We start from the raw sequence: 15,668 nt of genomic DNA on the forward strand, positions 1-15,668 counted from the left end.
TAGAATAAATAAAGACAAGTAACTTACATTTCCATTTGATTGGAAAAAGTTAATTTTTATTACGACCATTTAACCCGGTTAAAAAGTTTAAACCTCGTTAAACACTAGTATCGGGTAGTCGTATACCGGGTGCAACACTTAGGACATATATTTAGGGAGTTGAACACTCCATAGAACCCTTTTACCACCTTAAACCCATATCCTCTCTCTACTCTCTCTCATCAAGCTCGATTTCGCCTCAAATCTGCGAGTTTCCGCCTCCAAAACGTAAGATCTTCTACCCTAACTTGTTCTAAACATCATTGGTTGAGGCTTTAACCCAAAAATTAAACATATAGGCTGTTAAAGAGGAGTTTACCGCCTAAGAACCTCCTTAGGCCGTAAACCCCTAAAATAAGGCCAAAATGTCCCAAATTTGTCCCTTTGAGCTTAGAAACTAATTGGGGATTTAACCTAGGAGTGTTTAATCCATAAAACAACAATTTTTGAAATGAGGTTAACCCGGCCTCCTTCGCCCCATTTACTCCCAGAGGACCCCCATAGCAAACCCTAACCGTTGTTGAAGCAAACTAGAGCTTTTGAAGTGAGTTTGGTGTTCTTGTGATCCAAGGAAGGAAGAGAAGCTTGAAGGAGCAAGAAGGGACTAAAGGGGATCCGAATTTGTGCATCATTTGCAGCTCATTCAAGGTAAAAAGTTTGTACCTTGTTCTTCCAAATGCTAGATCCCATTTTGTGTAGTTTTAGGGCTTTATGAGCCATTTTAGCTAGCCAACCATGAGTGCAAGCATGGTTGGGGATGAGGGTACGGATATAGGACCCTTGAGGGGTCACAAAGTAGAAAGAGGGTGCTCTTCCACCCAAGAAAGGCTCCATGCAACTCAAGGGCTTGTTTTAGGACCTTTTGAGCTTAAAGTCCCATGCAAGCACAAAAAGGTTGTAACTTTGCGTGCTAGAATGGTCCTAGGAGCATAGATTTATCATGTGATCAAGAGTTGTACATTAGAAATCGAAGATCTAATGAGAATATGCGACAGACTCGGTGAGTCTATCCTTGGACTCGGCGAGTACAAGATTGAGTCCCAAATCAATTGAGGGTCAAAAGGACCCAGTTGAGAGTGGAGAGGTTTTAGGGAGTCCCGGGGAGTGACACAATATTCTGGAATAAGCCATTGTTCGGGACATTCATGGGACTCGACGAGTGCATGAGCAGACTCAGCGATTCCAAGGCAATCTTCATATGGATGAAGATGAACTCGACGAGTTGTTCATACAACTCGGCGAGTCAAGGACAGAACCTGTTTATCAGTTGAAGATGAACTCGATGAGTTGTTCATACAACTCGGCGAGTCGGATGAAGATTCAGTCGATGTTCATTTGGAAGGAAAACTCATCGAGTCATCACCTAACTCGATGAGTAGAGATGGGTATAAGGACAAATGGAAGGATAGGGACTCTGTGAGTTGGCGAGCCAACTCGGCGAGTCAGGTCAACTGGTAGTTGACTTTGACTTTGACTTGGTAGGGGGTAAGGTGGTCATTTTACCCCAAGGACAGTTAGCAGTGTTTGATTGAGTGTTTTATGGGAATTACAACCGGAGGATTTCCGGAGCAGCAATAGCAGATAGTTAGTTCCCGCGTAAATCAACAGCTACTTCGAGGTGAGTTACCTTCCAGTAGCAGTGGGTCTACAACCACAATGACAGCCCATCAGTAGGAGTTGTATGATTAGATGATTGTCTATGTGATATTCATCTAGTTTTGCTACTACCGATATGTTTATGTGCTAGTATGATATGATGCTATGTGCTAGTGATAGTAGGGGAGATAGTCCCAGAGTACCGGTCGATAGGGCCGAAGGGGTAGTCATGCCTAGCCATGCTAGATAGATTATGTGATATGTGTTATGTGGTAGTAGTAGGGGTGAAATAGTCCCCAGTATCCGGTCGAGAGGACCGAAGGGGAGACCAGCACCCAGATATGCTAGTCAATATCCGGTCGACATGACCGAAGGGGAGGCCAACACCCAGATATGTTAGCCAGTATCCGGTCGAGAGGACCGAAGGGGTAGGCCGAGCACCCTGATATGCCTGACAATATATGTATGTTGTGTGATTGTATGATATGTGGTACGATGGGGGAACTCACTAAGGTTCGTGCTTACAATTTTCAGTTTTGGTTTCAGGTACCTCTTCATCGAAGGGGAAGGAGCTGGCGTGGTAGCGGCACATCATACACACACACACACACTGCTTTCCGCTTTATGAACTTGCTCTGGGATATGTATTATGATATTTGGTTGTTTTTATATTTTGGTTTCAGACACGATGTATGTTATGAAACGACTTGATCAAACAATGTTTTATTTACAAATGTTTTTTAAAGTATTGATATAAAAACGAAATTTTTGGACGTGAAATTTGGGTCGTTACACCGAGATCCACAGATATGCGCTTGCATCTCACCTAAACCTTAATTTCATGACAACCCCTTACTAGACCGAGATATAAAGGTTCCCAACCATTGCTGAGACCACCAGTCTCGCACCAGGTTCCCAAGAGTCCAAATAACAAGGCTACCCAACCTATAAACCCCTATGGTCACACACTGACCACCCACTTAATCATGCGAATCAAGATCCAAAACCTTGACCCAACGGTCTCCACCAACTCCTACCTGAATTGCTATAATCATACGGACCTCACCCAAGGATCCCACCCAACTATACCATAGAGCAGCCTCCCCTACGGGTCCCACCCATCTAGAGCTACACAGGCCCGTATCCGCCTCGGACCCTAATGGTCCTCAACCCATAATAGAAAAATACTCCTTGAAAATCATGACCGGCATGCCCACGACACAAACTGATTCCCTCTTGGTGCTCATGACCACCTCCAACGATTGTCTATCTAGGACGGGTGAATGCTATGATCCCATCGTAGTCTTACAACACTCCTAACCACCCAGGGCCATAGGGGTGTTCGCGATACGGTTCGAAACCGTGAAACCGGCCAAATCAGTCAATGGTTTGGCTTATGTTTTCTAATTTTTCTAACCGTAATGAACGGTTTGGCTTATGGTTTCTAATTTTTTAAACCGTATAAAAACCGGACCGGACCATAGGGTTTGTAATATATATTAATTAATGTTTTTTATATATATGTAATTATTATACTTATATTAATTTTTATATATAAATAATAAAATCTAAAACCGATAACTCATTTAATTACACAACTTAATTAGTTTGTTACTTTGTTTTGTGAACTGCAAAGCCCAAGTGTAAAGTCTTCGATTGGAGTCTATCCATTTTCAAAAGGTTTTGTTTTTGAAATTTTTTGAAAAATTGGACCGTGCCTTACACTGTGTGGTCAGCAGGTAAAAGAGTCAAAAGGTGTAAATGGAGTTTACAGCCAGAATCTCACTCACTTTTCCTGATTCCGGCCGTAAACACCCCTCTATTCTCTCTCAACCTCGAAATTTTTTTGTCTGATTTTGTGAAATTGCTCCGTTCATCGCGTAGGTAAGAGGATTCCGACCAAGGATATGCATTTGTTCCATGAAATCAATGAGTTTTGAGGCCAAAATCGACAAAAAACTAATTGTTGGAGTTTACGGCCCAAGCTTACGGCTAGGAGTTTACGGCGGTAAACTTAGTTTACTGCCAACAGCTTACGGCCATGGGTTATGGCCGCAAACTCAAGTTTGATCGTAAACCCTATGTTGACTGCAAAATTGTTCTTAATAAAAAAGTATTTATTATTTTGGGCTAAGTTTAAAATTAATATCATAAAAAAAATTATACTGTTCATTGCTCAAATGTCTTTCATTTCTTATTTGGTATGTTTTAGTGCAGATCAAATGACAGCTCTAAAGTTTGCAGACATACACAATCTGGCGATAGTACTGACATATCCTCCGGTAGCACATGGTGAATTTAATTCGATGATTCATGGACTAAGGGAATGTTGCCTGGCCTCCACCATCACAATGAACACAGTTGTTTATTAGAAGATTATCAGAGAGTTCTAGTAGACTGCCAAGACATCAAGAGATGATGATGGAGCACTGACAGTATATGCAGTCGTGCAAGGATGCAAAATTGTGATCGATGAGATGTTTGTGAGAAAGACATTGCTGATCAACGACCTTCCGAGCTTTCCCACGGAGATTGGTATTGAAGATGCTCAGAAGATATTAAAGTAAATGGGGTATGAAGGTGATTCTCCTCCTACTATGAAGAAGCTTCTGCCGCCTTATTGGATATTTCTAGCCCACGTCTTCGTGAGCTGCATCTCCGACAGAAGGTACGATGCAGATGAAATATCCCTGCGAAACACTGGCGCTATTGTTTCTCTTGCTGCGGGGACTGGCTTCAACTTTTCTAGGTTTATCCTGGATGAGTTTGTGGTTAACATTAATGCCACCACTCGGGATACCTTCCAAATGTACCCTCGGTTCGTTCAGCTCTTCATCAATAAACAATTTCCTAACTTGGTAAAGGAGGGAGAAACGCTCGATATGAAGTCCTTGGGCCCTCACACTATTGGTCTCATTGAACAAAACCGCAAAGGGAAGGTGATCTTTCAAAGACTGTATCTATTGGTTAAATTCGGACGATTCGCTGAGCCGAATGAAGCAACCGAGTCCCATGGATCTTTAGATAAGATATCGTCGGAGCACACTTCATCAGAAAAGGTGATCTCGGAAGGAGATGTGATCACCATATCAGATCAAGAAGGGGAAGAGACTGTTGCTCCTTCTGTATCAGTAGCTGAGGAGCATGACCTACAAACAATCCAAGTTGAAGGAGATTATAATGAAGGGTATTCCAAGAATACTGTCGAGCCTAATCAATATGAAGACCTTGATCTCACAGGTTTTGATAGAGATGAGATTCCAACTAATTTTGGAACTAATGATGACTTTCTGTCGAATGTCAACCTCAACTAGTTGCTTGATAATCTCAGTGATGTTGCTCACACGACAACGGAGAGAAGGGATACATAAGACGCTCTCGAATCAACACCCATAACTTCAAAACAAGTGGTTGTTTCTACAACTCCAATGGTGACAGTGTAAGTGATTCCTCCCCTTGACGTTGTCTCACCTACTATTGAACCACTTCAGGGTGATGATACAACAAACCAGACCTTGCAGCCTCCATGTCACACCCCCAAACCAGAATGGCGGAAACATTCGGGGGTGGGTGACTTCACGTAGTACCACAACAATTGAATATTGTAAAGAAAGTAACACAACCATCATATATATATATATATATATATATATATATATATATATATATATATATATATATATATATATATATATATATAACAAAAACTTACATTGTTGCGTAATACATGTTTCAAAAGAATATTACAAATATGATGATTTAAAATGTTTTAATAATAGACGCTTTAGCGTTCCTTCTCCAAAAGCTAGTGGTTACCTGTATTACTGATTCCCTGAGAAATACAAGTAGTTTTGAAAAAGTGTCAACAATAAAGTTAGTGAGTTCATAAGTGTTTTTGTACTGAAAGATGTATGTCTTTTAGAAGAAAATAGGTGAATGTGGTTTCCAGAAAATCCAATATTTTCTATATATAGTTTGAAAAAGTCCCAAAAGTTGGAGGGCTTTAGTATCTTTCGTGCTCAAATGATGAAGGTAAATTTATACTCAAAATAATGTAAATAATGAATGCATTCATGATTCTCATAAATCAAACTTATTTTTAATACTTCCGTGTGAGTTTTATAACCATGCTATTGACCCAGACTGCCTGTAACAACGTTCTTCAGGCGTTATGATATTTGTCACCCCAGACCTGCCGATCTAACTGTAGTTAACAGTTTAGGTGTGGGATAGTCAATCCCGTATAGATCTATACATAAGTATCACGCTCTCCCTCCAAGAGATTATGGTTTATAATACAGGACTTGAAATGCATACTTGAGAGTACGTTGAAGTTGAATATCTCACAACACTTAGTATAAATAGATTTACGAAAAACAAAGTCTATATTTCATTGCGGATGAAAGTATTTCATCTTTCACAATGTTTACGTAAGAATGTAATGAATAACCCGCAAACTATACCCATTATAGTTTTTCCGAAAGTGTGTTCCATTTGGTGATAATAACTCGATGAAATACTAACTTTTCGTGCGAAGTAAAATGTTGATATCGAAGCATTTTAATAATATAGATGTTGTATTTAAATCTATATAAAGCGATATGTTTTCTCGTATTGCACTTGTATCCCCCCCCCCCCAAAAAAAAAAAAAAAAAAACATGAAAAAGACATGAAAAAGTAGGGGTATGATCTAACTTGTTTGGTTTGAAAAGAGTGAGACTAGAGTCGAGCAGAACATCGACTGCGGAAAGCTGTGTCTTCGGATTCTTCGGGGATCTCGGTAGCGTAAAACCTTCATCGGGGCTCGGGTATGGAATCGAGGGTGTCGGGATAGTCTCTTGAGCTTAAGAGAGTGTAAGAGTGAGAGGAGAGTTGAGAAATGTGTGCCAAAACTCGGGGCTTATGCACTCTATTTTTAGTGCTGAAACACCCCGTATGTTGGGCGTACTCTAGGGGTACGATGGGTGTACTCCGGAGTCGTCATCGCTTACGACTCGAGCCTAGCTTGCCTATTAGCCGATGGGACGCGAAACTGCGTCTGAGTACGCTGGGCGTACACTAAATTACATTGGGCGTAATTTGTATTTCCAACTTCTAAATTCCGTAACTTTCGCGTACGAGCTCCATTTTTCGCGTTCTTTATATCCACGCATAGGTGAGACTATGCTCTACAACTTTCATTTAGACTCCGTCGGCTAGTTTTGAATTTATTTTTAATAGTATATTTTTAGTAGGCCGGGACTGCTAAAGTCCGTTAAAATCCATAACTTCTTTATCCGACGTCCATTTTCGTTTGTCTTTTTACAATTGTACTCCTATTGTGGAGACCTTCAACTCTCGTTTAGGTTGCGTTGGCTAAAAATCGTTCGATCTTTAATTCGAGTTTTTAGCTGTCTACCGCTGTTACGAAACTTATAAAATTCGTAACTTCTTCATACGAAGTCCAATGTGGGTGTTCTTTTTATGCATGTTCACGGTTTAACGTAATCTACGACTTTCGTTTAGATACCTAATGCTAAAATGCACTTTATTGAAATTTCACTTTTTACGTTTAGCAATGTTTTACCGGGTGTGTCGTGGATTTTCGAGTGGTCATAACTCTTTTGTTATAACTCGGATTTGAATGTTCTTTATGTTTTTGGAAACCTTGGCACGATATCTAACATTTGATGCATCCTAATTTAGATTTTATAACACTTTATTTTTGAAGTTAATTTCATTGATTCCAAATAGTTCGTTGTATTTGACTTTTGAGTGTTACATTGATTTGAAAAATATGGGGTTGTCACACTCCATCTAAAAGAAGAAGACATGATCCTAGTTTTGGGCCTTTGGATTTTGACTTGTCTCATGATGTGCTGATTACACCAACTACTACACCTGCTTTCGTATCAACCGAACCATTTCATGGAGGTCCTAACACCAATTTTGAAGCCGGTGGCTCCTCTGCTCCACCGGGATTCTCTCCTCCTAGGACAGATCTTGATGATGTATTTGTGCTATTAGCTATGCATCATGCTCAGTATGAAAATGTAGATCCTTCTTCATGTGGCAAAGGGATTTCTTTCGAAGGAGGTCGTCAAGGAGCAAACAAACCGTCAATTGATGAGCTTCAAAAGAAGATCAATATCCTGGATTTGAAGAACACCGAACTTGATATTCAAGTCAATGACTTGTTGAATGAGAATGCTAAATTGAAGTCTCAAGTATCTGATCTTCAGGATGATAGAGCAATAAAGACAAAGCAGATTTCTGATCTTTAAGACCATTTTAGTCTCCTGACCTCCAGCTATTTTGAGTTGAAGAAAAAGCTTGAAAGTGATCTTCGTGAAAAATACCAAACATCTGCAGATGAGTATAGGATCAATCTACATGCTCAAGCTTTTCCTGTTACCATGCCAACTGCTCAGACTTCGCGGGTTGTTAATCGTTTCGAAGAGGAGCACGTTCATGCTCCCCATGTTGAGGCAATCATGTGTGATAGACAAGATGAAGCTACTGAGAAAGGAAAACTCTTGTTCAAGAGGAGTTCTGACAAGAATGTACCTGTGGATCAAGCAAAAATCATTGTTACGGGTCTTGGTGCTGTTCACTTTAGAGATACGTATGGTGATAGATATGGGATTATTTCTTGGGGATTTCATGATGCTCTTAGTATGTGGATTGTTCAAAGAAAGAGTGGCAACACTGAGCTCTACAAGGACAGTCATGATTTCAATTCATGGACTAGGGTGGATTTATCAGAGCTGTCACGATCTCCTTTTTCAAATTCCTCGGATAATCCACAAGGAACTCATTTCAAACATTTTCTAGAAGACCAGGTGAAAAAGGGTTTTCCCTCAATGAAGACTGTTGAGTCTGTTATCAAGCATTACCCTGATGTCATCAATCCCAAAACTGGTCATCCTCTTCAAGTGGTGATGTGGCCTGCAACCAATCAGGTCAAACAAATCCATGTGCTTCAAAGTTACCCAGATGGATCTCTAAGCTCCATGGAGTATTGGGTTTTCGACGAGACTACAGCGTCTATTGTTATCAAGCTTAAAAATGAGTGCATTCGTCTGTATGATCGAAGGGATTTGTTCCAGTTCGGGAGGTGGGACATTCATCACCTGAGTGCTTTTCAAATAGTAGTTGCCGAGGAACTTTTTGAACAGGCAGCAAAAGAGTAAACGTCTATGGTTGCCGAGATTATCAATAAGCGCATGTGGTGGGACAGGTAGATGTGATGGTGGTCAACAAAGATTAACTTCAAGCTAGCACCAAACCAAAGGGGAGACTGAAGAGTCCAATCAATGGTTTGGTCTAGGCTTTCATTTGTAATAGGTTCTTTTGAGTCAATATGCATGTTTACTAGTTTTTGTGTAGTTTACAGTCATGTGATGAGTTTACGGCCGTAAACCCAAGGCCGGCCCAAGTCCACTATATATAGATGCTAGCTTGGTCATTTGATGGTTGTTGATGCCACAGAGTTTACAGTAGATATTCACAAGTTGTACAAGACGTCCTTTTATTAATAGAAGCATGTGCAAGTTTGTTCTGATTTCTGTTTCTATTTCTTTCTTGTTGTTATTCATTGTTTTGGTTGTTTGATCACTGGTAAGATCCGTTTCAAAACCTTACAACATTATATGCTAAAACTCTTTCCATTCCATATTAAGCATCTTTGTTAATTAATTAAATAAATAAAATGTAGTAAAAGTCTAAACTCTAAACAAAACTTATTTTATTAATTAATTTTTTCTTATAAAATTTTGATTTATTATTATTATTTTTAATTATCAATATTTTTTTTTTCTTAGCCATCGTTTCCATGTAACTTAATGTGTAATAATAACAAAAAATGTAACTATCCCTATACTCTACATTAAATAACATTTTGTATCTGGGTAACTACATATGTAAAAAAAAAAAAAATAGAAATTACATCTGTAACCGTCTAAAACAAATTTATAAAAATAGTCCATACGTAATATTAAAATTACAAAATTAGTGCCTATGTCCCTATACTCTACATTAAATAACATTTTGTATTATTTTAATCATAAAAAACCATCACCACTATTTATTATACATATATAATTGAATTAAAAATATTTTGTATTTTCCTCTAATTGTATTTTTTTTTTCTTTTTGCTTTTTTTAGTATTGAAATCATAATATAACATTTTTCAAGTATTGTGTTTATTAGTCAAGCATGAAAACGAGTTGGGTAACATAAAATAGTAGAAAGTAGCAGATGTCATAATCAGCCTAAATATACATCTAGATAAGTTTAATATAGACAGTGCTTCGACAATTCTTCTATGTTAACCATCACAATTAACCTATCACTTGAACTGTCTTTGCATTTAGTTGTACAAATATTTATCAATGTTTTATAATGAATACTAAATTTATTCAACGCACTATATGTATGGAGGATCTTAAACATTAACTATTTTTTACCTTTGTAACCTCTAAACCAATAGTTGTAAGTTGAAATGGTGAAATCAAGTTTTTTTCAGAGATGAGAAGTAGATGCACGAAAAAAAATGGAGGCATAAAGGAGAAATCGAAAATACCAGGTGAAATTGTAGATGCAGGAAAACTCATAAGCCGTTTTGCTTGATTGAGAAGATGAAGTCGATAGATGAATGAGAAATTACGTTTCCTCTTATTTGTTGAATAGCTGAAGAAATAGGGCAACGTAGAAGCATCCTTTTCATACCTTAGTGCAATTAGACCTAGGGCTTGAAAACCTGAGGAGTCTTAGTAGATGGAGTAGGGTGGAGGGGAGGTGGACCAGTGAGCCTGAGGATTCGATACTGATGTAACGATGGTGATAGATAACTTTTCGTTCTTATGTGATGAGTATGAGAGTGATTAATAGACAAGTGTCTAGTACCCGATGTCGTAGCCTGAGGAGTTGCAGCACCAGTACGATGGAGGAGTCTTAGTTGCCGAACGACGCTGTAATCGAGAGTGAAGCAACTGGGTTGTAAGGTATCCGATCAAAAAAGCCCTAGTTTTACCTATAACAATCATGGTGTCTTCCTTCTTTTAAAGCCACTCTCGCTGTCTTCTTCCTTCCCTTAAGCCACCATCTCGAACCTGAGAGAGAGAGAGATAGATAGATAGAGAGAGAGAGAGAGAGAGAGAGATGGAGAGAGATCTTTGAAAAAAGCCCTAGTCTTGATTTTGTGCTTTGGGACTCATAGACGCGCTTCTCCCTTCTCCTTTCATCAAATCGGTCCCGCACCAGAGGTGCTTCCCCTTTCTCGATTGATTGCCATCATCGAGCCACCATGGCTTCTTGCGTTCCCATCTTCCTTGCTCGATAGATAAACCACAACCACCGGACCAAAACTCCCACTACCTTCATCATTCTAATTCCCCTTTTTCGATTTATCTATAGGGAATAAGAAATAAACGATAATCAAGATTTGCATTCTTAATATTGAGACTTGAGAGTATAATACTGAATTAGGGCTTTTTTCTGACAATTTCAACATCGAGTGGGAGATATGGTGGTTCCAGTGGGTAGAAGTAAATGAGCGTTGATCGATGTCAACGAACGGGGAAGAATCGAAGGCGGCGGTTGGAGTGCAAGGGAAAGAATCAAGTAACACTCGATGTAGGGAGGCGGAGGAAGGCCGAAGAAGATTTTTGTGGTCAAAGAACACACCCAGAGCTAAAGAGGGGAAACAAGGAAGGAAGCGGGTTTTCTAATTTTTTTTTATTTCCTTTTTCCCACTGCTAGTTCCTGAAGAGTGCATTTGTAGAATTATAAAGCGACATTTCTAGACGACACACCTTTAACATAAGCACCTTTCGTGGGTTTTTTTTTTTTTTTTTTTTTTTTTTTTTTTTTTTTGTGAGACACTAATTCTAGGGCACGCAAGAATGCACGTCCAAAATTCTTTAAATTTCTAAAGATCTGACATTATTTTTAGGGCACACATTTTTGCGTATCATTAATCAGTGCATGTCGTAAAAAGCATATCATTAAAGGTCTGTTAGTGTGAGGTTACAAAGGTAAAAATAGCTAATACATGTGATCCTTCGTACATAAAGTTAAAAATAAAAATATTATCAATCCTTAGGCAGTGTACATTTCAAACGGTTTCTTTTTAAACCAAAAGAAAAAAATTGAATTGGTTTGTTGAGAATCCATTAGGTTAAACCGAACCTCCGTAACAGGTTTTAATAAATATATGAAATCGGTTTTTTTCCCAATTTTCTACTATAATCGAACCAAAGCTAAACTGGTTTTTTTAACCAACAAAACCAATTCTTTTAATACAAATTCATTTAAAAAAAACTAAAAAACCTAAACACTTGTAATTGAAACCAGTCTAGACAAAATAGTTTTTTTAAAAAATGATTTCATCCTCATAATACCAGGATTCTATTTCATCATTTCTTACTATGTTTATGCTCTTAGCTTAATAAAGATTCTATTTTAGGGGATCCAATATGGTGTACAAGAAAATGAATAAGAAGCAAGAACGTGACCTAGGGTTTTGTAATCGATTGTTTTTTTTGGTGATCGATGCTTAGGGTACATGTGAGAAAGGGGATGGGGTTATCTGTTCATAACCCACTCTAATAAGTTAAAGTTGGTTTGTTTTGATAAAACAAATAGGCCTAAAACGAAAAAGAAAAAAAAAACAAAATATAAGATTTTTTATGGAACAAACTCAATTTATCTGTTGGTAACCGGATCGGATGCTGAAATAATATATATATATATATATATATATATATATATATATATATATATATATATATATATATATATATATATATATATATATATATATATATATATATGGTGATCTTTTGGAAAGAAAAAAAAATTAGGTCTAAAAAAAATTTGTAAGGTTTTTTATGAAAAAATTTAAAATGTATTTGTGTAATTTATGATGGTGTTTATATTGATTTTTGAACTACAAAAATAATTTTGAAAAAAATACTTATTGACTTTGAATTAGTTTTTTTGAAAAAAGTTTTGGATTAGTTATTATGGTGGAAAAACAAATAAATTTAAAAATGTTTCACTTAAGATCTTCTTTTTGTAGCTATTACAATTAAAAAAAGCTAAATAAGATTTCAAAAAGTCAAACTTTTACATAATTTTCATAAAAAAAAACTAATAAAAAACTATTTTAAAAAGTAATTTTGAGTTTACCAAAAAAAAAATTTAACTTATTGATTTAAAAAAAAAAAAAAAAACAATAAATATATATTTTGAAAAACAATCCCAAATATCCCTGTAAATCTAATTTAAATATTAAAAAAAAAAAAAAAAAAAAAAAAAAACAAAGCCATCGACCGGCCCCTTTCCCAACACAGTGAAGGTCATCTCCATGCCCTAGCACAATCGCCGGTGATTTCATTTCCGATTTTATCAGCTTAGAGTGACTTCATGTTACAAGTTTGAGGGTCTCTTTTGTCAATTATAATTAGTATAAGGATTACATAGTAAAATAACATAACACTCATGTGAGTTCGTTACGTAGTGGTGATTACATGTGTGCTCCTCCATGATATGATTCATATATATGTATAGCCTCTGATGGCAATATGATTTATGAAACCTAAATATGAAAACCCTCTTCTCCTCTGTTCTCTTTTGATTCATCAGTTAGCTAATCGATTCACAGGACTATTCTCTATTTAGTCCCAAGGGTTGATTGCAACTCACCATTGGCTGATTATCTAATCAGATCGCATAACTTCAGTGATATCCGTTCCGATTTCAGTTTTACTAGTTCCGAATTCAACAGCTTAGAGTGATTTCATTCCGATTTCAACATACTGGAGTGAACACGTTCGAAAAACGATCAGAAAAAACCAACAAATCAAGGCAAGTCTACTCGCTTTTCATCGTTTTCGGATTTACTGGATAAACTTCTGTCGGCCATTCTCCTACCAAATCAAGCCAACATTGTTTTGGGTTCGATTCAATTACAGAAACGAACGCAATGTGACAAACAATCACATTGTTTTGGGTTCGATTCTTATTATAATATTCAGTGGAATACATATGATTAATAAATCGACTCAAACCACAAACAATCACACTCGTAAATATTAAAGATGGCAAATCGACTTCACTAGTCTTTTCCTTTCGTTTTTCCTCCTCCTGTCTTGATTTTCCACTTTCTGCACCTCTTGTGTTAGATATGTATTAAATTAAGAAAGAAAATCTATTTGGTTTTGCAGCCTTAGACAAAGAGTCATCAAGAGAAGACATGAAAGGTAAAGGTAAAAGTAAAGGCAAGAGTCGGGATAGAATCAGCACTCTTCCTCAAGACACAATTGAAAAAATTCTTACTCATATGCCAATCCGAGATGCAGTGAGGACAAGCATCCTGTCAAGAAAATGGAGGTATTATTGGACAAGCATGCCGAAACTTGTATTTGATGTCAATGTGAATCGGGATGCTATGGTTACATCATCTATGGTTGTATTATCTGGTGACGAAGAAGTCGATATATATAAGTTTGTCAATGCCATCTTCCACATTTTGTTGCTACGCAGGGCTCCAATATTGGAATTCAGTTTCCTTCTTGTTATAGAAACTGAAATCTATAGTGAGATTGATCAGATAATACTTCACCTTTCAAAGGACAATAATATCAAGAAGTTCGTCTTCAAGATTTTGGGAATTGACAACTACTTGATACCCCGTTCCTTCTTTTCATTGCAAGGATTAGAGCACCTAGATCTCTCGTATTGTAGTTTTCAGTTTCCATTAATGAATAAGGGATTTAGTAGGTTGAAGAGCTTACGCTTTTGTGAGGTTGATATCACTCACACGATGCTTTTTCGATTCCTTACCAATTGCCCCCTCCTTGAGGAATTTACTTGGGTAAGTAATTGAAGTGCATCAATGCGTATAACTACTTATTATGAATTAAGTTTTTTCAATTAAATAACATACCTTATTATTTAAATGCAGGCTAGAGACTATAGAAACACAGTGCTTACCGAGTGTGATTTGGTTAAGCTTTTTAAGTGTTTACCTTTAGTTCAGGTTCTGAAAATCCACAAGTTGTATATCAAGGTAAAACCCAACCTATTGTTTTGTCCCATGCAAAAAAAAAAAAAAAAATCGTGTTTTAAACTTTTAATCTTAGTTTTAGTATTTGGTTAAAGGACTTGGGTGCAGGTAGTTATAGTATGCCACATAAGCTCCCCATTTCACTACCCCACTTGAGAATACTTGTTCTTGGTGTGTGTTTCCTTGAGCTTTCGCCTGTTCTATGTGTGATCAACAGCTCTCCAAATGTGGAGAAGATCAAAGTGGAGGTAAATATCAACAACTACATACTATCACACATGGTTTTAAACGATATTTATGATTCTACTTACAATTTTAACATGTTTTTCTGATTAGATGTGTTGGGACCATTATCGGCAGTGTAGTCTACAAACTTTCAATAACTTGCCTGATATTCAAGAAGACTACTCGGGCCTCAATTTGGATCATCTTAAAGAGCTGGAGATAACAAACTTCCATAACCATGGTCTTGAGATGGAGTTTGTGAAGCTCATCATGGGTAAGTCACCTGTGCTAAAGAAAGCACGAATAAAGCTTAATTCTCATGTTTCTGTTGATGAAGAAGTAAAGATGCTTCGAGGTTTGCTGCACATGCCATTACCACGTGCATCACCAGCTGTGAGCTTCACCATTGAACGCCGTAAATATTGATTAACTGTAGATGCAAAAAAAGCTTAAGTGATGTTAGGTTAATTGTGTTGGTTAAAATAGGATTGTCAAAGCAGAGTTCTTCTGAGTTACTGTCCAAGTGTCTATTAAACTTATTTATATGTTTTTTTTAGGTTGATTATGAGAAGTGAGAACTGCTACCTTTTACTCTTTTATATTCTCCAACTCATCTATCCATGTATTTTGATGATTTACCATTAAACACAAGACTTGTACAATGTAAATGTTATATTATGTTTTCAATTCTAAAAGATGCAAAAAAGAAAAATTCAATTAGAGGAAAACACAAAATACTTTTAATACTTTGCTGCT

General features: G+C 37.1%; 1 protein-coding gene across 1 annotated transcript; it reads left to right on the top strand.

Moving 5' to 3' along the window:
- The first annotated feature begins 13,871 nt into the window (after positions 1-13,871).
- LOC145039386 (F-box/FBD/LRR-repeat protein At1g13570-like) lies at positions 13,872-15,406 on the top strand. The gene is made up of 4 exons (XM_078987449.1): positions 13,872-14,495; positions 14,586-14,690; positions 14,783-14,935; positions 15,024-15,406. The coding sequence occupies exons 1-4, from the start codon at positions 13,875-13,877 to the stop codon at positions 15,336-15,338; spliced, it is 1,194 nt and encodes a 397-aa protein (XP_078843575.1). The 5' UTR covers positions 13,872-13,874; the 3' UTR covers positions 15,339-15,406.
- The last annotated feature ends 262 nt before the right edge of the window (positions 15,407-15,668 follow it).

This window comes from Lactuca saligna, chromosome 4 (genome assembly GCF_052625555.1).
Source record: "Lactuca saligna cultivar CGN05327 chromosome 4, ASM5262555v1, whole genome shotgun sequence".
Classification (NCBI taxonomy): Eukaryota; Viridiplantae; Streptophyta; class Magnoliopsida; order Asterales; family Asteraceae; genus Lactuca; species Lactuca saligna.